Here is a 24439-nt window from a genome sequence, read left to right on the forward strand (position 1 = left end):
GTCATTAGGCTATTGTGCCGGGCCTGACTTACTGCCTTCAAGAATTCGAAGTAAATATAATTTCTTGTTTCAGTAATTTTTAGTTATCTTCTCTACGTGTTTTGCAGTTGTTTTTTGCGAAATTGCTTGGTGTGGAAAGTGTTGATGATGAATCAAAAGGTAAGTTTGCTTCCTTATCGTTACAGAGAGATTTTCCAGAGTCCTGGTGGAGCAGCAGCAGGACCGAGCTCGGAGAGAGCAGGAAAGGATTCGTCTGTTTTCTGCTGACCCTTTTGATCTTGAGGCTCAGGCCAAGATAGAAGAAGATATAAGGTAACCTTGGTCTGTTCCTCACAATTTGGTTCAACACTAGTGAAGTGCAGATGCCCAACTTGGACTGTCTCTTCTGAACCAGCAGATATAGTCATCACTGAAGCCGCGGCAGCACAGCGAGCCCAGGACGGAGCGTGAGCCCTGGTGGGCACCACACAGCTCAGATAGATTAACTGCAATCTGTTTTCTTAGACATACTGTGTATGGTGACCAAATGCAGGGATTGGACCTGGCTGGATGAGAGAGGCATGTCTCTGCTGGTGGGGCCTGCTTCTGCAGTTCCTGTATTTCCTCACTGAATACGCTGACTAGTCACATTTCAGCTCCCGTTTCTATAATGCAGTGGCTCTCACCTGAGGCTGCGTGAAAATCCCATGAGAAGCTTTAAATCTGCAGTTGCTTGGGCTCTTTTCCCAGATCAGACTCATCAAAACCTCCAGGCACAGAGCCCAAGCAAGTACCATGATGCCTTGCCGCATCACTGTTCACAAGCAAGACATTGCTCTTTCAGTCCTAACAGCAGGATCATGCCACCCCCACCATCCCCACTTCTGTTACAAAGCTTGAAGTTTCTGGTGTAACTAAGAGCAGCATTACTATGATGATTCTGCTGAACAGCCTAGTAGCCAGTTAGGTGCTCTACCACCATTCTGGTTACCTAAATGAAACCTAACCTGATTGAAATATCCATTGTCGGGCGGGAAGTCAGATAATGCTTTTTATCTGAAATTAGACTGGATTTTTTTTTTTTGCATATATGATTGCCCCAAGTCATTAATTCATGTTGTATCAGATATTGGTAAATATCACTCAAAGACCACTCACTCATTTAATCTCTAAGGAGAAGTGAGAAGATACTTGTTCTGAACTAGGTTGCAAGTCATCTGTTAGACAGAACTGGCACCAGTTAAGTTTGTAGAGTAGCTTTATTCAACCTGGGAAACGGGGGTAGAAAGACAGCTGAGGCAAACCTGGAAGAGTAGAAGGAAAATGGAGCGGGTCATGAGGCTTCTGTTTCCTTCCAGGGGCGGGGTAAATGAAGCAAGGTAACAGATCCATTCTTAAGCAGAAAACCTTGTGCCTCCGACAGGTATCTATACAGAACCCAGAAGAGCCAGAAGATCTAGTGTTTTCTCTGGATTTTTGCTGAAAGTTGTGCTTGGGTGGGAGTCAATGCAAGATGAGGGGTGCAGGGTCACTTTTAGGGTATTTCGAAGTTAAGCAATGTGCAAGCTATTCAGTTATATCCAATGTCTATAAAGTTGTATTTGCTCTGTTCTACCAGTGATCACATGATTATTTGGACCCTGAGGTGTTAGCATATTTGCCTAAGTAAATTAAACAGGGGTGCCTTTGGTTTCCTAAAAAGTCATTTTTTTCTTTTTCTCTTTTTTTGCCAAGTGGCAGATAAAGCTATAGTCTTAGTTGAGCCTAGAGTCCTGTTACAGAAAGCATGGGCACTGTGGCTAGGGGTGAGGGCCAGCACTCTCTGAGGGGTCAGGTCATGAATATCTTAGACCTTACATGCTGTATGGTTCTTGCCTCACTCACGGCTCTACTGCTGCTGCGTGCAAACAGCTGCAGGTGGTAGAACATGTGTGCGCTTGATGTCATGTGGAAGCGTGTTTACTCAGACAGATGGTGGGCTGATTTACACTGGGTCTTACCCGGGACCTTGACTGTCTCAGTCTTCACCCAGACACTGACCTGGTTTCCATTAATTTGGTAATGCTTGGTGATTTTTTTTTTCCTTTTTTTTTTTTTTTCTGAAAAAGATTGGGAAGATGGTAGGGTAAACCAGAACTCAAATCTGTGTGTTTGTCTCCTGTATACGTTAGATACGTTAGATTGAGACATGATTTGATGAGCCAAGTGAACTATTATACATCTGTGTTTAGTTTCACTGGTACATGTTTTATGCATCTGCTCTTGTATCAGTGCTGTTTATATCTTACATGGTGAGAAGTTTCATTTTAACAAATTGGAAAACCCAGTCCCAGAGCCGAAGCATCAGGTACAGCAGAAGCCACTGAAAGACTTGACTCTTCTGCCAAATTGGGCATCAGAAATGTCCCCTGGCACTCAATAAATCCTCAGTTAAACTTGGAGCATTCAAGAAATCCTAACATTGTACATGGTAATAAAGCATGGTGCCACGTTATGTTCCTGATGTTTGTTCTTTCTGCACTTGTAAAGGGACCATCCATGTTATTGTATGAGAGATGCTGTGTCAGCTCTGCCTCACTGCCTCCTGTGGAATCACTCATTGCAACATACAGCACCAGTTTCAGTTCCCATTTTTGGCTGCTCTATTTGGGCACAAGATATTCAAATCTGTTTTTAATATTGTGACTTTGAAACAGGTTTCTGTTCATGGAAATAATGTTAGTGTACCTGGTTTTGGGTTTGTTTCAGGCAACAGAACATTGAGGAAAACATGACGATAGCTATGGAAGAGGCTCCGGAAAGTTTTGGCCAAGTAGTTATGCTTTACATTAACTGCAAAGTGAACGGACATCCTGTGAAGGCCTTTGTTGACTCAGGTGATGTCTGTCTATTGTGCCTTGGGCCCCACCTTCAACACTTGGTGTGACGTGGAGAGGGAGGCGCTGGAGTGCCCTCCGAGTGCCCACTGACCAATGGTGTACACTTGCTCCTCTTTTTATTGGAGATAGGTTTATTCTTGTAGTCTTTTTTTTTTTTTCTTTTTTTGGACAATCTTTACATAGTTAATTAGGGTAAAAAGGTTCAAGGGCTGCAGGAAAGTGGGTGAGACTATTATTTCCATATTATTTCTTTCATGTATCTAGGTAAAGGGGATATTAAGGGAGAAACCCCACCCAGTCTCCCACCCACCCCAGGACCCAGATGTGGGGCATGCTCCGAGGGTCTTGCTCAAGTGTTTTTGATAGTTCAACAGTTATGAATTGTTGCCAATCTCGCCACTCTAAGCACGATGAGATCACTGAAGAATCCACTGTAGAATCAAAATTTTAAAACTGGAAAATCCAGCCCTTTCATTATGCTAAGGTTCAAGGAGGGTGACTTACTCAAAGTTGCAAGATAAGCTCATACTATATACCTCTGGTCCTCTTATCTTCAGACAGTATGCCAGGATAACTAGCAATACTTGGTCCAAGGCAGTGGGATTGGGACAGTTATGAATTGCTGCCAGTCTCGCCACTCCAAGCACGATAAGCTCGTTGAGGAATCCACTGATTGACATAGTCCATGTTAGAGTCTCTGTTCCCCCAGTTTTTTTTTTTTTTTTTTAAAGATTTATTTTATTTTTATTACAAAGTCAGATATACTGAGAGGAGGAGAGACAGAGAGAAAGTGGAGCTGCTGGGATTAGAACCAGTGGCCATATGGGATCAAGGCGAGGACCTTAGCCACCAGACCACGCTGCCAAGCCCTGTTCCCCCAGTTTTTCACTGCCAACATATGGCTGAGGTGGCTGATTGACTTGTTCTGTCTTCTGTCTTTTCATGGTTAGGGTTCTGAGTCCGGCAGTTCGACTGGGGAGATCCCCAAAGAAACTTTGCCTGAGGTGTTCCCAGACCAGATTCTTGTGTGTACTTGCCAGTACAGGGCCCAGCACAGTCCATTGCCCTAATCAGCTGGTGGTTGCAATTGCTGGGTTGGTTCTGTTTCCAGCCCTGACTTCCATTGGAACCAATGGGTGTTGCAGTTCAGCCTGGTTCTGCCCAACACACACTCGGCCCTCACATAAACCAGTGGGAGCTGCAGCCTAGCTGGGGCCCCCTCCAGGCCCGCCTCCAACCACCTCCAGGCCCACCCCCTACCCTGGTTTGCCAGTATGTGCAGCAGACTAGTTCAGTCTGTCCCACATCCTATTCGGCTGTCATACATGTCAATGAGTATTAAAGCCTAGTTCTATCTAACCAACTATTTTGAAAGATTTATTTGTTTTTATTGGAAAGTCAGATCTACAGAGAGAAGGAGAGACAGAGGATCTTCCATCTGCTGGTTCACTCCCCAAGTGGTCACAGCGGCCAGCTGAGCCGATGGGAAGCCAGGAGCTGGAACTCCTTGAGGAGTGGACCTGGAGAAGGAAGGACACTTCTCTCTCCCTCCTTTCCCTTTCTTTTCTTTGTCTCTCAGATAACAGAAAACCTTTTATTTTTAAGAGTGAAAGTCTGTAAGATCTTTTGAATACATGAAGAAATGATTTATTTGAAGAAGGTGATGTAAGGAAGAGGGGAGATCAGAAAAGCTTTGTATAATCAAAAATTAACACAGTTTCCCTGATTGAAATGAAGTGGTTTGGAAGGGAACAGGGTTTGGACTAGGCTGATAGCAAAGGTTACAAGAGGGAAGATCAGAGATAGCAGAATTGCATAGAAGTTATTTACAAATTTGGGACTGAGTTAGCAGAAAGAAGGTTAAAAGAAGCAAAGTTAAAGGTAAACTATACTGGGGCTCAGGGCAGTGGTTCAGTAGCTAAATCCTTACCTCTCAAGCCCTGGGATCACATATGGTGCCAGTTTGTGAACCCACAGCTCCACTTCCCATCCAGCTTCCTGCTTGTGGCCTGGGAGAGCGGTAGAAGATGCCACAAGACCTTGGGACCCTGTACCCATGTGGGAGGAGCAGAAGCAGCTCCTGGATTCAGGCAGATGGAAGATCTGTCTGTCTCTCCTTCTATCCATAAATCTGCCTTTCTAATAATAATGATAATAAAAACAAGATTTTAAAAAACTGGGCTTTGGGGCCTGGCGGCGTGGCCTAGTGGATAAAGTCCTCGCCTTGAACACACCCTGGGATCCCATATGGGCACTGGTTCTAATCCCGGCAGCTCCACTTCCCATCCAGCTCCCTGCTTGTGGCCTGGGAAAGCAGTCAAGGACGGCCCAATGCATTGGGACCCTGCACCCGCGTGGGAGACCTGGAAGAGGTTCCTGGTTCCCAGCATGGGATCGATGCGCACCAGCCCGTTGCGGCTCACTTGGGGAGTGAATCAGCGGATGGAAGATCTTCCTCTCTGTCTCTCCTCCTCTCTGTATATCTGGCTTTCCAATAATAATAAATCTTTAAAAAAAGAAAGACTGGGCTTTTTACGGTACAGTATTGTGGCCGATGAGATTTATCTGAGGCACGATTATTGCTAATTGAAAATTTTTCTACACGAAATAGTGAACTCATACCCAGATTTTTTGAAGAATGTTATAAAATATTAGCAGAGCTAGAGAAATTCTAAATGAGAGTTTTACACTTGTTGGGTTTAAGACAGAAAGCGCAGCACACAGCAGTGTGGGACCAGAGTTGGAACTGTTAGATGACAATTAGAGGCAGGTCGGTCGGCTGCATGAACTGACGGCAGCTGTGTTCTTGTGATGGCGAGAATACTGTAAATGCCCTCATGTTTGAAAGGAAGAGAGTCTAATTGGGGAAGAGTTTGGACATTTGATTGTTTGGGAAACAATGAGATATATTTTTAAATGATAAGTCATAATATCCCAAAGTTTAAAATAAAAATAACAAAAAGTACTCAATGGGCCCAGTGAAAACTGCATTGATTATGAAGTATTGCCATACTTCATGTTGCCATGGGTAGACATAACAGTCATCATTTTAACTTTCTAGAGGCCGTTTTCAGATTTTCTTTCTTTTGATAAAATTGTTTAAATACCATTTAATTATTACATTATTATCTCTCCCTCATTGTCTAGCTTCCACACTGTGTTTTAGATGCTATTTTATGGAAGTTCAGTTAAAGGCAACAAGGACACCTGTTAGGTAGTAATGGATCTGGACCAGGCCAAAACTGGGAGCCTGGAATTTCATCCTAGACTGACATGCGGGTGTGATAGGGACCCAATTACTATAGCCATCAGCTGCGGCCTCCAGAGGATGTGCTTAAGCAGGAAGCTAGATCAGTGATAGAGTCCAGATGCCTGTCTAGTTGATGCTGTGTTTTGTCTTGCCACAGATTGGGTTTTTTTTTAATGGTCTGATGTTTCTGTCACTCTGCAGGTGCCCAGATGACTATTATGAGCCAAGCTTGTGCAGAAAGATGTAATATCATGAGATTGGTGGACCGTCGATGGGCAGGGATTGCCAAAGGAGTGGGCACTCAGAAGATTATTGGAAGGGTGCATCTAGGTGAGTAGGGCAGTAGATTTTTTAGTCCTTTGTTTTTTTCAGTCTTGATTCATCTAATCCAAGAGATTCTGACTCCTTGAAGCTTTAAAATCTCTGTTCCTTTATCATAGAATTTACAAGTTTCTGTTGCTTACAAAATAACCAGACTGGGACCCACACCATGACTCCTATCACCCACCTTGCAAAGCATGCATCCCATATGGGCACTGGTTCGTGTCCCAACTATTCTACTTCCAATCCCGTTCCCTGCTCTTCCCTGGGAATGCATTAATAATGGATGGCCCAAGTCCTCAGATCAGCTCAGCTGCAGCCGTTGTGGCCATTTAGGGACTGAATGCAATATCCTCTCTGTCTATCCTCTGTAAGTCTGCTTTCAAATAATTTTTTTTTTATTTAATCTTTAGGGGAAAAAAAAACAAAATAATTAGATTTGTTATGCTCTTCTCATTCCTTCTCCTCAGACATACCCATTTTAGTTACTTTAGCTGATTTATTTTGGCACTTGTCTCTATTCACAATAAAAATATTTGGCAACTGTTTACTGGTGGAACTAAGCAAATGCCTTTCAGTGCTGAGCCATCCACTTGGACACAATTGCTTTTCTGTCTAGTATTCTTCTCTCTTGGAATTAATAATTCTCCCTCTCTGTTTTGATGTATCACTTGGTCTGCTGTGTACTGTTCTTAACACGTATTTCATGCTACAGACATTTCCTTTTCCTAGGTTCAGACACATTTGATATCATGTACAAACCATACATCTTCCAAAGCTGAACTGGTAGTGGTTCCAGCCTGGTTCCTAGCTATTGTATGTGTATGAGTTTCTACCTTCCCTTACTCCTATCCTTTTATTCCCGCCCCCCTTCTTTCTTTTTCTTTTTTCTAAATTAAAATTATTTGGAAGGCGGAGTAAGAGTCAATTTTCTTTTATTTATTTATTTTTATTTTTTTTAATATTTATTTATTTTTATTGGAAGTCAGATATACAGAGAGGAGGAGAGACAAAGAGGAAGATCTCTGTCCATCCACTGATACACTCCCTAAGCAGCCACAATGGCCAGAGCTGAGCTGATCCGAAGCCAGGAGCCCAGATCTTCTTCCAAGTCTCCCATGCAGGTGCAGGGTCCCAAAGCTGTGGACAGTCCTTGACTGCTTTCCCAGGCCACAAGCTGTGCTTCAGCTCAGGTGCAGATAGAAGGAGATTTCCTTGCGTGTTCCTGGATGGGAAGCAAGGCCACCGGGATTAGAACCAGTGCCCATATGGGATCCTGGTGTGTTCAAGGCAAGGACTTTAGCCACTAGGCTGGGCTCATCACAGGTTATCTTAACTGGAAGTAGTTGTTAATAATACACCTATTTCCAACTTCTTGAGCTATCACCCACTGGCTGATAGATACTGCCTGCCCCAGTGTCCATTTGCAATTCGCTGGAATTAGGAGAAGAGCTAGACCTGAGCCCAGGCCATCCACTAAGGGATGTGTTCTGAGAACCTCTTAATCTTTTTGAACGTTTGTGATTGAGATACCATCCACTGGTTTATTCCCTGTGTGTTTGCAGTCACCTGAAATGGGGCCAAGATCAGGAGTTCCAAGAGTTGGGAACTCAATACAGTTCTGTGTAAGTGGCAACACAGCCACTTTAGCTGTCAGCACTGCCTCCCAGTGTATGAATTAGTGAGGTGCTGGAGTCAAGAGTTAGATACAGGGGTAGACTTGATGGTCCCGAATCTAGACTGGGAGTGGGCCACCACTTGCAGTACTGATAACCCAAGTCGGAGTACTGGTTCAGACCCCACTGCTCTGCTTCTGATCCAGCTCCCTTTCAGTGTGGCTGGGAAAGCAGCAGAAGATGGCCAAAGTACTGGAGTTCCTGGCACCCATGTGGGAGACCCAGATGGAGTTCCAGACTCCAAGTTTCAGTTGAAACCATCCCCAGGCATTTGGGGAGTGAGGCAGTAGACAGAAGATCTCTGTCTCTCAGTCTTGGTCTCTCTGCCTTTCAAATAAGCAAATCTTTCTTAAACTGGATACACAAAAATGAGACAGTGCTATATGAGTCATGAGCATCTTTACTGCTAGGCTAAATGCCTGACACCTGAACTTGTTAGTTTTAATATGTTTGCCCCACCAACTGGGCTTGAGTCTTTTTTTTTTTTTTTTCTTTTTTTTCTTTTATTGTATTGTTGTTGACAATCTTTACATAGTTAATTACAGTTAAAGGAAAAAGAAAAAAAAGAAAAAAAAAAGAAAAAAGGAAAAAAAAGGTTCAGAGGGATAGGAAAGTGGGCAATGCCATTATGTCCATATTGTTTCCATCCTGCATCTGAGGTAAAGGGGGACATTGAGGGAGAAGCCCCACCCGGTTTCCCGCCCACCCCAAGTCCCGGATGTGGGGCATGCTCCGAGATATGTGCCCAAGTGGTGTTAATAGTTCTCTAGTTATGAATTGCTGCGCGTTTCGCTCGATGAGGTCGTCCACTGATTGATATGGTCCATCATAAAGTCTCCGTTTGCCCCATAATTTGCTGCCAACATATAGCTGAGATGAATGACTGTCCCGTTCTGTCTTCTGTCTTTTCTTGGTTAGAGTTCTGAGTCCAGCAGTTCGATTGGGGAGATCTCCAAAGATACTTTGAGGTATTCCCAGATTAGTTTTTTGTATGTTCTAGCAAGCACAGGGCCCGGCACAGTCCATCACCCCGATCAGCTGGTGGTTGCAACTGCTGGGTTGGTTCTGTTTTCAGTCCCGAGTTGCACTGGAACCAATGGGTGTTGCAGTCCAGTCTGGTTCGGCCCTTACATCAACCAGTGGGAGCTGCAGCCTAGTCGGGGCGACTCACATTAACCCCCACCAAGCCCGCCCCCCACCCTGGTTTGCCAGTATGTGTAGCAGAAGACCCGTCTGTCCCCTATCCCATTTGGCTCTGGTACCCGTCAATGGGTATTAAAGCTTAGTTCTATCTAATCAACTCAACCATCCAGCCCTCACAGATATTGAGTGCCTCTCTATCTAGCCATCCCAGCCCCCATCCTAGTTTTCATGCCCTCCTACGGGAATAGTGATTCAGGAAGGGGGAACCCACTTTTCCCTCCCAGGTCTCTCTGTCCCGGTTTATGCACTCTTTAGGTGGTCCTGTGATTTGACTCGACAGAATTAGTCCCCAGTGCCAGCTTCTGCCAGCTGATGCTGCGGCCCTGATCTAGTCCACATGCAGCGCACAGGTGTTATAGCCTTGCTTAGTCGGGTCTGTCTCTATCTCAGCCAACACTCTCCAGTGGGAGTAGCTGACCGGCGAGGGGACCATGGGCTTGAGTCTTAACGGCATGACCTGTGAAGTCAGGAGTTCTCACCGGATCCACTGTAGGTGTTAACAGCTTCGTTAGCTCTCACCCTGGTCATTCATTTTACCAGATTTTCATGCTTGACTCACCTATTTGCCTGCCTTGCCTTGGCTCCAGCAGACTGCAGGAAGCCAAGGTGTGGGGTGGTGGATGCCAGGCTTGCCTGGGGCTTTGAAGCCAGCATCGGAGTAACCTCTTCCCTGTCTGTGCTTCAGCTCAGGTGCAGATAGAAGGAGATTTCCTTGCGTGTTCCTTCTCCATCCTTGAGGAGCAGCCCATGGACATGCTGCTGGGACTGGACATGCTTAAGCGGCATCAGGTAAGTAGCAGCTGCATTTCAGTTTTGCATCTGCTTTTTGTGTGTCATGTGGTTATTTTCAGATATCTGTTGGTTTCATATACAGGAAAACAAAGAATCTTGAGTTACCAAAATTGAAAATATCTTTATTTTTATACAAAGGTTGACATGATATACCATAAAAATAAAAGGTATTGTACGATTTCCATGAATCTGTTAAAATTCTGTTTTAACCTTGTAATGGACAACTGACTTCCTTGTGTAAATTTAAATATTCCTGTTAGAACTCATGCAGTGCTTTAATCATTTATTGCAAGTGTAAATTGTTTAAATCCTCAGATTTTTTTAAAGATTTAATTATTTGTTCTTAAAGATTTATTTATTATTTTTATTGGAAAGGCAGATATACAGAGAGGAGGAGAGTTTTTGGTCTGTTTGTTTTAAAGGCACGGTTATAGAGATCTGTCTGTTGCTTCGCTTCCCTGAGGGTCAAATTTACCAGGGGTAGGCCTGACCGATGCCGGGAATCAGGAGGTCCTTCCAGGTCTCCCACATGGGTGCAGGGACCGAGCCCTCTTCCCCTGCTTTTGTAGACACATGAAAGAGACCCAGATAGGAAGTGAACAGCAAGGACTTGAACCAACATACATGTGGGACACTGGAGTTGGCTTTAGGCTGGCCCTGCAAGCTAAAATTATTTTCCCAAACATTGTTTGCCTGTGTCAGTGTTGTTCTTTGTAAGTAGAGTGTTCAGTTGAGACCATGGTCTTTCCCGCAGAGATGGGCTTGGTGCACAGATAAGCAAAAAGCTGAAGTTTATTAGTTTATTAGTGGCATCAGACTTTATTCACTGAGGGTCATATGGGATAAGGGAGGAAGTATTGAGCTTATCAGCAAAACCCATCAACAGTTTCTATGCGTTTGTTTGGTACTGCTTTTGTATATTCCACCCAGTGTTTTCATATACATGCTGTCCACTCAACTGTTCTGATACAAGTGATATCCAATCAGGTATACAAAAGGTAGCCATTCAGATGTTCTCATGCAAATATTATCCAATCAACTGTAATCCTGTGCTCACTGACCTTCTGGGGTCACAGTGTCCTCCTACAACTTTTTATGTACTGTTGTCCTTTTGTTTCTTCTTTCTCAGTGTTCCATCGATCTCAAGAAAAATGTCCTGGTGATTGGCACCACTGGCTCACAAACCACCTTCCTTCCAGAAGGGGAGCTACCAGAGTGTGCTCGGTTGGCATATGGGGCTGTACGGCCAGAGGAGATTGCAGACCAAGAATTAGCAGAAGCCATTCGAAAATCAGCAGAGGATGCAGGTAATAGGAGTGACTGGAGCCTGATTATTGCTCAGGAACCAAGGAAGCACTTCTGAGGGTCTCCCCGTCCAGGCGTAGACTGTTAACACTTGTCTTACTGCTTCCTCCCATTTCTTCATTCAGCGAGCAGGCGCAGTGTTTCTGCGGATCGGGAGCTGTTTTGCTGTGTGCAGCAGCACTGCAGTTACTTGGTTGGACTGTTTGGTCGGCTTCCTTTTTTTCCCTAAAGGGAGTTGTAATACTGAACCCACACTTTTATGTTAAGCAATGTTCCCCTAAAAATATTTTCCTTTCTGTATACCCACTTATTTTGGAGAACAGCATTGTCCCTGTGATGATGACACAGCCCTGATTTTTCAAATATTTTCGGAAAATGCTGCCACTGAAGGACAGAGCACACCAAAAGTGCACAGCGTGACTGGCCATCGGTCAGAGTGCAGGGTTTCGTGTCTTTCTTGGTCACAATGTGTCCTTGAGTCCTACTGAAGCTAGGTATCAGCTATTAAAGTAAAGCTACCTTATCTTTTTTTCCTGTGGATAAAACGTTCTTGGTTATATCCTGTTCAAAGATGGAGCCAAGTTTTCTGGGTGATGTAAGGCAATGCAGTCTGTGTTTAACAGTCCCCATCTGTTACGCAACAGTGACTCTAGGATGTGTTAGCTCTTTTGTGGTTTTTCTTTTTTTTTTTTAAATTTCATAATTAATTGGAAGTATAAAAAGTTTGATTTATCTTTATTTTTTTTAAGATTTATTTACTTTTATTGGAAAGCCAGATATACAGAGAGGAGGAGAGACAGAGAGGAAGATCCGTCTGATGGTTCATTCCCCAAGCGGCCGCAACAGCTGGAGCTGAGCTAATCCGAAGTCAGGAGCCTCCTCCGGGTCTCCCATGAGGGTGCAGGGTCCCAAAGCTCTGGGCCGTCCTCGGCTACTTTCCCAGGCCACAGGCAGGGAGCTGGAAGGGAAGCAGGGCCGCTGGGATTAGAACTGGCGACCATATGGGATCCTGGCGCATTCAAGGCAAGGACTTTAGCCGCTGTGCCATCGTGCTGGGCCCAGTTTGAGTTATCTTTGAAGTTTTGGGCTGGAATTATTCATTAGTGTGATAAATACCACACATTGCTTTTCCATTGCAGTGGAGTTTGTTAGAGTTAACAATTTGAATCCTAGACAAAAGGGTAACAACGTTAGCAGCAGCACCAGATGAGCAGCCTTGAGCCTGGTTCGAATGGGTGTGGGAAGCAGATGGAGCTTTCCAGGCTGACCCTGTTCACGACCTACTCCCATCAGCTTTTGCCTCCGTTTTACATATGAAATATGGTTTTGGGTTGCAAGGGCAGGAAGAGGCTAACAGTAGTTTTAATCTTTGCAGCAAGTCATGCCTGAGTGAGTTTGACTTATATACTCATCATGTTTTATGTTTTCAGGATAATTTGTGATGTAACATGTATGCTGTGTGTTAATATTGCCATTTTGTGAAATGTTTCCCCCCTTATTTTTCATTTTAAATTTCTTCTCCACAGTCAGTAACAGTGGTGCTAGCAAGGTGGTCTGGCCTTCTCTCCACAGGTGCGCTGCTTGGGTGATTGCCTTTTTTTTTTTTTTTTTTATTTATTTATATTGGAGAGGCAGATGTACAGAGAGGAGGAGAGACAGAGAGAAAGATCTCCCATCCGATGATTGACTCCCCAAGTGACCGCAACAGCCAGTGCTATGCTGATCCGAAGGCAGAATCCAGGAACTTCTTCCAGGTCTCCCACACCGGGTGCAGAGTCCCAAGGCTTTGGCACATCCTTGACTGCTTTCCCAGGCCACAAGCAGGGAGCTGGATGGGAAGCAGGGCCATCATGATTAGAACCGGCACCCATATGGGATCCCGGCACGTTCAAGGCAAGGACCCTAGCCGCTAGACCACGCCACTGGGCCCCCAAATTGCCTTATTTTGATAGACAGACTGGGAAGCACTAGTAGGTACCAGGTATTTTCAAACTCAGTGATGAAGATATGTCAATAACAGATTAAAAGGCATGGCTTTTCCCCATGTGAAAATCCAGTGCTAACATAGATGGCCTGTGCTGAGTTTTGTAAAGTAACTCTACAATGAAGTAACTAACTGTGACATCATATCCTGTTTCTGGTTCCAGTATCATTAAAATCACCATTTCTTTGGTTACTTTACATCAGAATATCTCATCTTTTCTTCAATTGAGAGATTAGCCATTACGTCTGATCCACTTTTTGAAATCTGGTTATTGTAAGACAGATAAGGCAGGAAAGAATTCAGGCAGATTTGGTTTGTCTCATTCTCAAAATGAATCTCAACTGAGAAATAAATTTGAGAAGTGTTCCGTGTGTTTGCTCTCTTTTATTCCTGAAGGTTTCACCTCTAATTCCATTTGATGGGTCTGCTTTTTTCACCTGGCCCATGTTTGTTCATGAATTCTGTGTATTGAATGTGAAATTGTTTGTTTTTCAAGTTCTGTTAAAAGTTTGCTAAGCGTGACATAGTCATATGTATTGTGAGAATTGAAGCTATTAGCAAATCTTTCAGATGTCCGGTCTACAGGAGCATTCCCCAGCTGACTACCAGTTCGTGATTTTAAAATTGGCAAAGGAATGGAAACTATAACCCTGCATGCTGTGTGGTTTGCGTTGTTAACCCGAGTTTGCTTGTCTGTTTCCTAATTCACACAGAGCGTCAGAAGCCGTGATGCATGTAGTGTGTGTGTGCTGCAGCTGGAGGGGCCCGACCAGGTATTTATAGCCGCCGTGGTAAGCCTTCCGTCAGTGTCTTCGGCAACCTCTGTATTGCCAGTCTTGGAACATGCTTCCGTCATGCATCTCACCTCATGCAGTCTGATTACAGCCAGCCTGTGTGTACGTTTGTTTGTTGACAAATGTGTGAGAACAGGTTTCTGGGTTAAAATCCTGTGAGTTTTTAGAGTAGTCAAGGAGGCAGGGGATTTCAGTAAAAATCATTTCTGTTATCCTTGTCACATCGATTTGAGATAGCAAATCAAAAATATTGGTATCACATTCCTTTGTTGTTGGAAGTAACTTTTTAAAAATGGATTTTATGAATCTCTTTCTTGAGAAAAGGAAAGCTCTTTATTGGATTGTTGTGTGTGACCACCTTGAATTCTAGGGATGGGGCATTTTCTTTGTGTTGAGGAAGCAATGGCTCTGAGACCATTGTCATAGAGCTGTAACATGCAAGCCTTACATTCTGTTCTGGCATCAGCGCCTGAGTCTTTGGCTTGCCCTGTTTTCCTGGAGTAAGGCATTCTCCACAGAAGGCACCTGTGCTCCATTTCCCTGTGGTGTCCGTGTGACAGCCTGGCCATGTTGGCTGAGAGATCAGTAGGGAGAGTTATCTGTTACACTGGCCACCTGAAATTTTCTAGGTGCCTGCAGGCTGGTTGTAATAAGATGCATAGCACTTGATTTCTTCTGTCTCTTTGTCCAGGTAAGGATGGGTTGAAGCAGATCAAGTTTCATTTTTCTTGATACCCATTGTTCTCATACTCTTCTGTTGCCATGTAGTTATGACCCAGTCCTCCCCTACATTTAGAACTTGGGCCAGTGAAACTGACCATCTCTGCCTCAGGAGGACTGTAGGCTGTTTTCCTAGTGAGTATAAAATCCATTGAGGCCTCGTGCACCTGGACCTCACCTGGTTGGCATAGCAGTGCCACACAGACTTTATCATCCTTTTCAGGTGTCCAATATGAACATTGCACCACAATGCTTTTTTTTTTCAACCTCTTCTAGTCAGTCTTAGAGACTAATAATATTCAATGGATATATCTTTAACTAAAACAAATACTGTTTTCCTGCTTATATGGCTGAACTATAGGGTTAGTGGCACAGTGCCTTATCAGCTCATACAGTTAACCAGGGTTTGATCAGAATGATTTAAAGCTATTTGAATTACAGACCGGATTGCTTTGTGACTTAATCAAGGTTAAGCTCTCACATTGGATGCTAAGATTTGACCCAAAACCGTTGAGTTGCCCCATCCAACAATTATGTTGTAAGGCCATTTTTTGCTCCCAGCCTTTTGACTTTTTAAAAATTTTTATTTTCATTTTATTCAAAATGTATACATAGATAGTTTTGCCTTCTTCTGGGAGCAGAATCCCTGAAACAACCAAGCTTGGATGAGGTCAAGGGTCCAGAACTCCAGGTGGGTCTCCCCGCCTGGTTGACAGGCGTGAACATGAGCATCAAGCTGGATTAGCAGCAGAGGAGCTGGAACTTGAACCTGACATTCTGTGTCAAAACTCACCACTGCCTTGTAGTTTGATCTGCCTTTTACTTAGAGGTGATTTTTAACTGGGTTAATGGAAAAAAGAAATTGGAATTGATGTTTTAAGTGATTGCTAGCTGTTCATACTGAGCTGATTTTTCGACCTGCCACCTTATTTGAGTGGCCATTAATTTATAATGAACTTATTCATTGCCTTTGAAAAACTCACTCCACTACCCCACCAAGTTTCCTGAAAGTATGTAACTTATTCTTAATGTAGTGCTATTGCTGTGGTGATGAATAACCCTTTATCTATCTGGAGACAGAGTCCTGTAATTCACTGCTTCACTGGTTTAGGCCAGACAAAAGCCAGGAGCCTGAAACTCAATCTAGATATCTGTTGTGTGACAGCGACCTAACAACCATGTGAGCCTCCCAGGGTACACATGAACAGGAAGTGGAGTAGCTGGGGTTTGAAACCTATGGACACCCCTTGTGGCATTCTAACTGCTAGAACAAATGCCTGCCTCCTGGGTATCTTTTTCAAGTTTCATTATTTGGTGGAATAATGTTTCAGACTTAATGTTACATCTTCTTTTATCCTTTGATGAATCTGATGGTCCCAGTTTTTGCCTGATCTGGAGGATCCTTGCCTTGAAATAAAGAAGTTAGAATCATGTTATTTCTTTGTCTTCTGTAGGTCCCCGAGCTTTTACATAATTTTTTTAAATATTTATTTATTTTTATTGGAAAGTCAGATATACAGAGAGGAGGAGAGACAGGAAGATCCTCCATCTGTTGATTTACTCCTGAGGTGGCCACAATGGCGAACTGAGCTGATCCAAAGACAGGAACCTGGAAACTCTTCTGGTTCTCCCACATGGGTCTAGGGTCCCAATGCTTTGGGCCATCCTCGACTGCTTTCCCAGGCCACAGGCAGGGAGCTGGATGGAAAAAGGGGCTGCCAGCATACAAACTGGCAACCATATTGGGATCCCGGTGTGTGCAAGGTGAGGACTTCAGCCTGTGCCAGGCCCTACGTAATTCTCAAATTCTAGTTATAAATGTCTCATTCAAAATTCCAATGTTAACTTTAAAAATATAAAAAATATATTGATGCTTTAATCTACTACAAAGATTTTCAAGACTCTGTGCTTACAAGTTTCCCAAGGAACTTACTGAAAATGGCATGTCTCAGATTTACTCCCAAGGGTAGTTTTCAGAGTCTGCATACTTACCATCCTGCAAGTGGTGGAGAAAGCTCTACTGGCGGAGCGTTGTCCTATAGTTCTAGACTCAGAGGTCGGAAGTCCCCAAAATGTTTTGTAGTTCTGAGTGCTAACCCAGCCATGTGAATATGTGTTAATGTACTTGGTCATACTGAATTACACCATGCATGTTTTACTCAGAACATGTCTGCCTCTGTAATATTAAAGCATCTGTCAAGAGTGAAACAGAATTCTTCTGTATGTTTAGTAGTCTCTGTGCGAAGCCTGGGATTTGAGGACCTGACTTTATTTTGGCCTGTTTAGAGTTGTCTCCGCTGATAATTTAGTGACCTTTTTAATGTGCTGATTAATCTTCTCCCTTTCCCTTTTGTTCCATATAGAGAAAAATGGTAAAGAATCTACCTCAATGGGAATGTCATCCTTACCAACTTTAGATGGATTTAATCGCCCAGCCCGTTCTGCAGGCCAGAGTCCTGAGATTGGTCAGTCCATGAGTCTTGCTCCCTCTGTATCTGCTCCAGACTGCCCTCTGGAACCAGGGGGCCCAGATAGCATTGAACCTAAAGCTGTGCCGCCTTGGGAAGCTTCAGCTGAGTTTCAGATAAACTCTAAGAATAAAGACCATTTTCCTGTCCAGGATCATTCTGGGCATGCTTCTTCAGCAGACCAGAGTTCAGTCATGCCTTCTCAGAATTCATCCGAAGCAGCAGCTGTTGGGAGAAGTCTGGAGGTACCTGCTGATACCCAGGGCCTCAGAAGTCATGTCCACACACGACAGGAAGCTCATTTGTCCCTCACAACTATCCAGACGTTTTTAGGTTCTAAGGGTTGGCATGTAGAGAATCAGAAGCTGAGTCCAGTGAACAACCTCCAGCCCCACCAGGAACCGGAGAATCAACAGCGTCAGGTCGCACATCGGAATGCTGTGTGTGACAGGGGGAGCCTTGAGCTTCCTGGGGAAAGGCAGCAGAAGCAAGAAGCTGCCAGTGTGGAAACCACGATGAAAGGAGATGAGCTGCAGCAGGTGGATCTTCCAGATACAGGGGAGAGTTTTCTACTTTCAGAATGCTTTGGCCACTCAAATTCAGAAACAATTATGGAAATAGATATAGTTGAACAGTCCCCAGTTACTGTACTTAATTCCACACACAGTCAGAATGCCGATGTCCGAAATGTTAGTGCATCTGATCTTGCTTTAGATAACCCCTTGATGGAAGTAGAGTTATCAAAATGTAACCCTTCATCTGAAATGCTGAACAATTCCTTTTCCAGTCAGGGTCCAGAGCCCCCAGAAGGTAATGTTGAAATGTCTGGAACACATAAAGAATGTGGGAGGTGTGCCCCCTCCTGCAGTGTCTGTGACAACAGTCGACCCCCTTTGGAGTCCACAGAAGAACCTTGTTCGTCTGAAACGACAGCCTTGAAAGAACTTCATGAGCTTTTGGTCATTAGTAGTAAACCAGCTTCAGAAACTATATTTGAAGAGGTTATATGTCAATCAGAGAGAACAGCGGAAGGGCAAACGGGTATTGACAGCCTTTCTGAAAGATGGACACAAAACGAGCATCTTAGATGCCAGGATGAAGAGAGTTCACAAGTCTTGCATGAGACCATATCTGTGTCAGGGAAGACAGAAAAATTAACAGGCACTTCACCTGGTGCTGGAATAGAAGATAGAGAAAATACGAACTTCCAGGGTCTAGGTGGTGGCCTGTCAGCTGATGAAGGTGACCCCAAATCTAGGAAGTCAGTAGGTGAGAACGGCTCTGTTAGTTTATCCTCAGCTGAAACATCTACTCAGTTAGACTGCACCTCGGGTATAGAAATCACAGGTGAGGAGGATACACGCGGTCAGACTTGTGAGCAAGCCAAGGCTTTGCCATCCAGTTTCGTGTTGGTTAAAGACTTGTGTCAGGGCATACAGAATCCAATAACAAACAGGCCTGAAACCAGAGAAAATGTGTGTCCTGAAGCTGCAAGACCAGTTTTTGATTTTGACTCACCTACCAGCCATTCATCAGGTCCCTCTGTTCTTCCTCCATTTGTTTTTCCTGCTGCGGATATTGACCGCATTCTCCGTGCTGGCTTTACTTTGCAGGAAGCCCTTGGGGCTTTGCATCGAGTGGGTGGAAATGCTGACCTTGCACTTCTTGTGTTGCTAGCAAAGAACATTGTAGTCCCCACCTAACTGAAAAGTGGGCTAAACCATGCTCCATTCCCTGGAAAAATGCTCTTTCTATACACACATGCACTCACACACACATACTCTGTCTCCCCCACTTTCGCACTCACCACATACATAATATATGTAGAAATCTGCAAACAGATTGTTGAGCCAGATTTTTTTTTTAAGACTTTTTTTTTGGCCAAAGTAATTTATGATCTCTTGTCTGATGAATTTGTCTCTTCTACTTGTTAAAATTTGAATCTTTTTAAATGTATTGGCAGTATGTGCATACAGAAGCTTTTTATTCTCATTAAGATGATGTGTTCTGGAATAAATTGGATGGTTTTGTGTATAGCACACCATTTTAGAATGAGTGAATGCTTTGAAAGGCAGAAGCCATAAGAAATCTCACCATGCATGCAGCTGAAAACACCGCTTGTGTTTCTATGCTGTAGGCAAGGTATGACTTTGACTCAATCACCTAGTTTGGTGTTTGGAATTATATCCAGTGTTCTATGTATTATGATTCATCAATTATTGCAAGAAGTTGAACAATAATTGAATAATATCTCCTAGCGTGATTTTTTAACTTGCTGCTTAGAATTTTAACAGGGTGAGGGGGGGCTTCAATTTCAGGTACTTTGTGCATCATAGGCTGCCGCATGGACTGATTGCCAAATACCTTTTTTTTTTTAAATCTTGAGTGGGATATCGTGGGGGGATTAATTTTAGAGTGAAACATGGTGCTACCCTGATTCAACAGGGGAAGAGGGGGAAGACCTGTCATTCCATTCCCAAACTTCAAGAACTGTGAGTGAAAGACAGTGGCTGAGACACCGAAATTCATTGGAGACTGAGTTTGCTAACATCTCACTGAGGACACCTCAAACCTTAATGATTAATAGTGAACTGAAGCTAATTGCCAGCAGCTTATTTGCTTTCCGAACTCCTCTAGGAAGTTCTTCAAGAGCTCCCTGTGAGCTGTCATTGGAAGTGAGGTACTGAAGCATGATAGGCATGTCACTGATTCATCTTTGTTTTTGGAATGGCCAATCTATTTGGTGCGTGACCTTCATGGCAGTGGAACTAGTTTTGGACTCAAGTGGCCTTGGTAGAGTTTTCTCATCCCTTTTTTTCCTCAGGAGTTTCTTTTTAAGCAAGATTCATCATATTTGTGTTTACCATGTCAAGTTAGAGTGGGGCATAATACATAGTATTTATTGTGGCCTTTTTTTATACAAGGACTAGCCCTTGGAAATCCTTGTCCTGGGGGCCCCACTGTGCAATAACCCTACTGGATAGATTTTAGGTGATTCTTTCCTGAAAAATAAACCCTGCTAGATAGCTAGTGAAAATCAGAAACCTGCGTTTTGAGAATGGGAATTCCTGATCCCAGGTTATAGTTTGCAGCATGTTTGGAACAGACTTTGGAAGAATGATTTCTGAATTTAAGTGAATTTGTCTAATTCAAGTCATTGAGCACAGTTCCAACGGAGGCTCGTATCTCAGGAGTTTGTGAAACTTTTACTTTAGGAGCTTATAGAAGCTTTTCTCTGTCACCCGTTCCAGTTTGTTTCTTTTTGTGTGAATGTTGGCACGTGTGCTGTGAGACTTCAGTGTGTGACATGAAGGCCCGTTATTGTCACACGAAGTTAGGAACAGGTTGAGGGAAGGAGCTGCTGTTTTCTGCTTCCTAGAACACGTTCAACAGCTCTGCTAGGTTGTCTTCAAATGTTCTGTTAGACAATCACCCATTGTAGTCTCTTTTGCCTGTCCTACACCAAAGATAGAAGATGCGCTAGGAAACTACTTATAGGATTTCTGTCAACCGATTCTTAGAACTGTGATTGTAATTAAGTAGTTGGTGCTATGAAGCAAAGTCTAGTAGCAGTGCAGTGAGGCCCTGTGTTGGCTTCTTGGGTGGTGGTTTGGGTGTTTTAACCTTTTATTTAAAAACATATATTTGAAGCCTTGGAGAGAGGTGGGGTGGGCAGCTAGAGAAAGTTACCCGGGAGAGTGAGTGCTCCCTAGGGACCACCTGTGTGTAAAGGGGCCTCACTGTGTGAGCAGAACAAACTTTGGCATTCTATTCATCAGCATGATCAGAGTGTTCACAAAGTGGAGAATTGGGAAGCAGTCCCAATATCAATCTGGAGAAGGTTTCATTACAATAGCTTTTCATGTATGTATCTGTGTTTTTTTAGGAGAAAGTTGAATAGGCCTTTAGTACACGTATTCTTGATAGGGATACTATGTGCTTAACCCATTTGCCATATTTTCATCTTTATTTTTTAAACTGTGTAATTGCTTTTAGTTTTTAAAATTTAAACTTTGTCAAATTTTGTAGAAAATAAAGTTGACATTGTTAGGATTCTTAATGACTGAAACTTAGCAGTTCTAGAACACAAAATATTAAGGAACATTATACTAGTCACTGGTCAGCTTTTATTCAGCGTTTAGCACTTTAAGATCTCCAGAAATGCAGAAATTACCTTCTAAAAATGAGCTTCTAAGACAAGATCAAATCGTTTTGTGAATTCCTGTTTGTCAAGAGACGTGGTAAGAGCCAGTCGTCACCAATGCTGGACAACTCTGTCGCCATAACCAGAAGTGGCAGTTCTGTGGTCAGCATGCCCCACCAAGAAGGGCCTCTGTCATCACCGAGGAGGGGAAGACTGGCCTGCAGTGGGTTCCGTGAGCAGGGCTGCATTAGATCACAGCTATACCTGGGCCGTTTGTGCTTACCAGGGACACCTCTCAGTCCTGTGGCCAGCCAGTAACCCTCAGCCCCTCTATGGGCATTAACCCTTAATGTGAAGAAGAGCTGCTGACAGGAAAGCTGGGTAGGTGTTAAGTATGCATATTCCAACTCGTACTTCACCACCTGTGGCTCTTTCTAGAGCCCTGAAGGGAGACACAGCCCACAGGTGTTCTCCCCAGAAAAGGGTGCATGGAACAGGAGACTTGGTGTCACTGATTCTACCACGAGTGAATGTGCAACCCTCCTGTCCTTCCCTGGCAAGTTTCCCATCTAATGAAAGCCATACAAATGTAGTCGGTTTAACTTGTTAGATCAAATCTATATAAACTCATGTCTGCATAAATACACGTGTAAGCTCATACCTGTGATTGATGAGTCCTTTACAGCTAATTTTTCATAGATGAAAAGGTGAGAAATTTTTATGCCTGCAGACATTAACATGGTGACGCTTATCCCACTGTGTCTGTAACGGAGTACCTTGCAGGTAACTGGCTGGAGAGTGGTTAACCATGTGTTCTGCTGGCTTCCTACCTGGTGAGGGCCTGTTGGGTAACCATACCTCAGTGCATCATAAGGGGAAGCTAACCAAACTGCAAGTACCTGCCAAAAAGCCAAATTCCTCCACAGAAATTACTGGCTTTGTATAGATTATGACGAAATCAAAAGTTTCTCTTCTTAGAAGGTGAATGTTACCTTTCATTTTCTATTTAAAAAAAAAATAGCAATGTCAGTTCCTTGTAACAATAAAGCTAACTGCAAGACTGTCCTTGAGAACTGGAAATGGGAAATTGTAGCTCAGGTTGTAGGCATTGGTCGTTGCTCTGTAGTTGTGCATAGGAATCCATTGAATAAGCTGAGGAACACGGGTGAACCTTTGAGGGACCTGCTTTTCTTTTGTGCCTTATTTTCTCTGGGTAGCAGAGGTATCAGATTGTCAGGAGAAATGGAAGTGGTGCTGTGTGTCAGAAGATAGCCCTCTTGACAGAGGGCATTCAGAGTGGCCCTACAGAAGGTTCACCCGGAATCGATTGAGGATGACCCTATATCAAGTCATTAGATTTTTTTTTCAGGTATGATTTCAATAGGGGTGTTTGCATCACAAATGCCAAAAATGGTTTTTAGGTGTTCTATTATGTTTTTTGTTGTGCTGTCAAGTGGTTTGATGACTAAAGGAGAGAAAGAAAAACAGGAAGTTGGGCTATGCAGTGTGAGTTTGAACAAAGGCTCGCTGCTGCTACTTTAATTAGATCATCAGACACTGAGAGCCTGTGCCAGGCACCATAAACTCGAGTGGCACCAGCTTGGAATCCTGTCCCCACGAAGCTTTCAGTCTAGTAGGGAAACATGAAATGCATTTGAGCTTCAGGAACCTTTTAGTTTGCTCTTAATTTAAAAAGTTGCTTGGCTCCCATTCAGAGCAGGCTTACAGTGGAATCAAATGCTGCAAGTCTAAGCTGAGGAAACCTAATGGTAGGAAAACCCAGAGACATTAGATACTGGGGAGTTCGTTTGTGATGCCAGGGGTGGTTTTGGGGGGAATGGAGGAGGGAAAATGGCTCTATGGCTCTGCACTGTGACAGCCCATGTCTCCATCAGTAGCCCTTCAGGCAGAGTAGAGGTTTGGGATGTGCTGCCACAACTTCCCCACACCTTGCTGTGAGCACAGTGTCTCTGGAGCACCAGCCATTTGTAGGAGCAGGACTTGGGAGATTCTGCAGGATATGCTATTTGTTAATAGTGTGTCAGCAGCTATAGTAGCAAAGCGGTGGTTGTGGGACTGAATGGTGGGCTGCATCCTTTAACCCATGGTACTCTTGAAACCCTGAAGCATACAGGTAGCATTTCCAGATGCCAATAGTGTGCAAAGTTTACAGTTTGGAAGGAAACATTTCACTAATGAGTTGATGGTTGTTCTGGGCTGTGGGGCTTGTGTAGTGAGAGGGTACAGTTTCAGGTACCATACTATGGAATAAAACCACCAAATGGTTGAGGCATAAAAATTAGTTTCTTTTGCCTGAAGAAGGTGCAGCAATCTAGAAGACCAAAACGGCTAAGGGCGTGGAATACAAAATCAGTTTTACAGAACTGTAAGTGTATGCCATTAGAAGTTTGCATTAGTGCATCTCAGGAGAATGGTATGCTAGGCTGTTTCTTTTTCCCATGGGAAAATGTGCATGTACTTGGAGATACTTGTGCCCCCGGGAGCTGGTTGTGCTCTGTTGAGTGAGTGCATCTGTGGCCTAGAAAGGGGACTCTGCTCCTGCTCAGGTGCCCTGATGCTGCCTGCACTGCTGGTTTCTTCCCTGGATGCCCCAGAGCTCTGAGTTTGTCCCACCCATCTGAAACCTTTGCATTTGATTGGTTAGATTTCCACCCTTCACACCCCCGAACATCCTTTTGAAGTTGTTCAATCTATTGATAAAATCCCCGGAGCAGTTCAACCTATTGATTAATTTCCTTCCCTCCCACCCCCAACTGTGCACTTACAATTAAATGCATTTGTTCATTTTTAATTCCAAATTGCATTTTCATGGCATTTTGGGTTAATGATTTTGCACTCAAGAAAGGTTTGTTTACCAGTTTTGTAGCCATATCTGGCAAATCTAAACAAATAGAAGCTCATCG

At 43.7% G+C, this 24439-nt stretch overlaps 1 protein-coding gene and 1 pseudogene across 2 annotated transcripts in view; both read left to right on the forward strand.

The window, feature by feature from the left end:
* LOC101525533 (protein DDI1 homolog 2) overlaps positions 1-19611 on the forward strand; it is a 34638-nt gene extending 15027 nt beyond the window's left edge. The window contains exons 4-9 of one of the 2 annotated variants that reach the window (XM_058675582.1): positions 186-312; positions 2728-2855; positions 6310-6438; positions 9994-10097; positions 11230-11407; positions 17267-19611. In XM_058675582.1, the coding sequence (XP_058531565.1) occupies positions 186-312; positions 2728-2855; positions 6310-6438; positions 9994-10097; positions 11230-11407; positions 17267-19074 (2474 nt within the window). In that variant the 3' untranslated portion in view covers positions 19075-19611. Of the gene's footprint in view, positions 1-185; positions 313-2727; positions 2856-6309; positions 6439-9993; positions 10098-11229; positions 11408-14102; positions 14181-17266 lie in introns of those variants that run through there. The other variant, XM_004592342.2, reaches the window with a different exon arrangement.
* Positions 5387-5508, forward strand: LOC131479703 (U4 spliceosomal RNA; annotated as a pseudogene).
* Positions 19612-24439: the final 4828 nt, after the last annotated feature.

Source organism: Ochotona princeps, chromosome 2 (genome assembly GCF_030435755.1).
Source record: "Ochotona princeps isolate mOchPri1 chromosome 2, mOchPri1.hap1, whole genome shotgun sequence".
In the NCBI taxonomy this organism is placed as follows: domain Eukaryota; kingdom Metazoa; phylum Chordata; class Mammalia; order Lagomorpha; family Ochotonidae; genus Ochotona; species Ochotona princeps.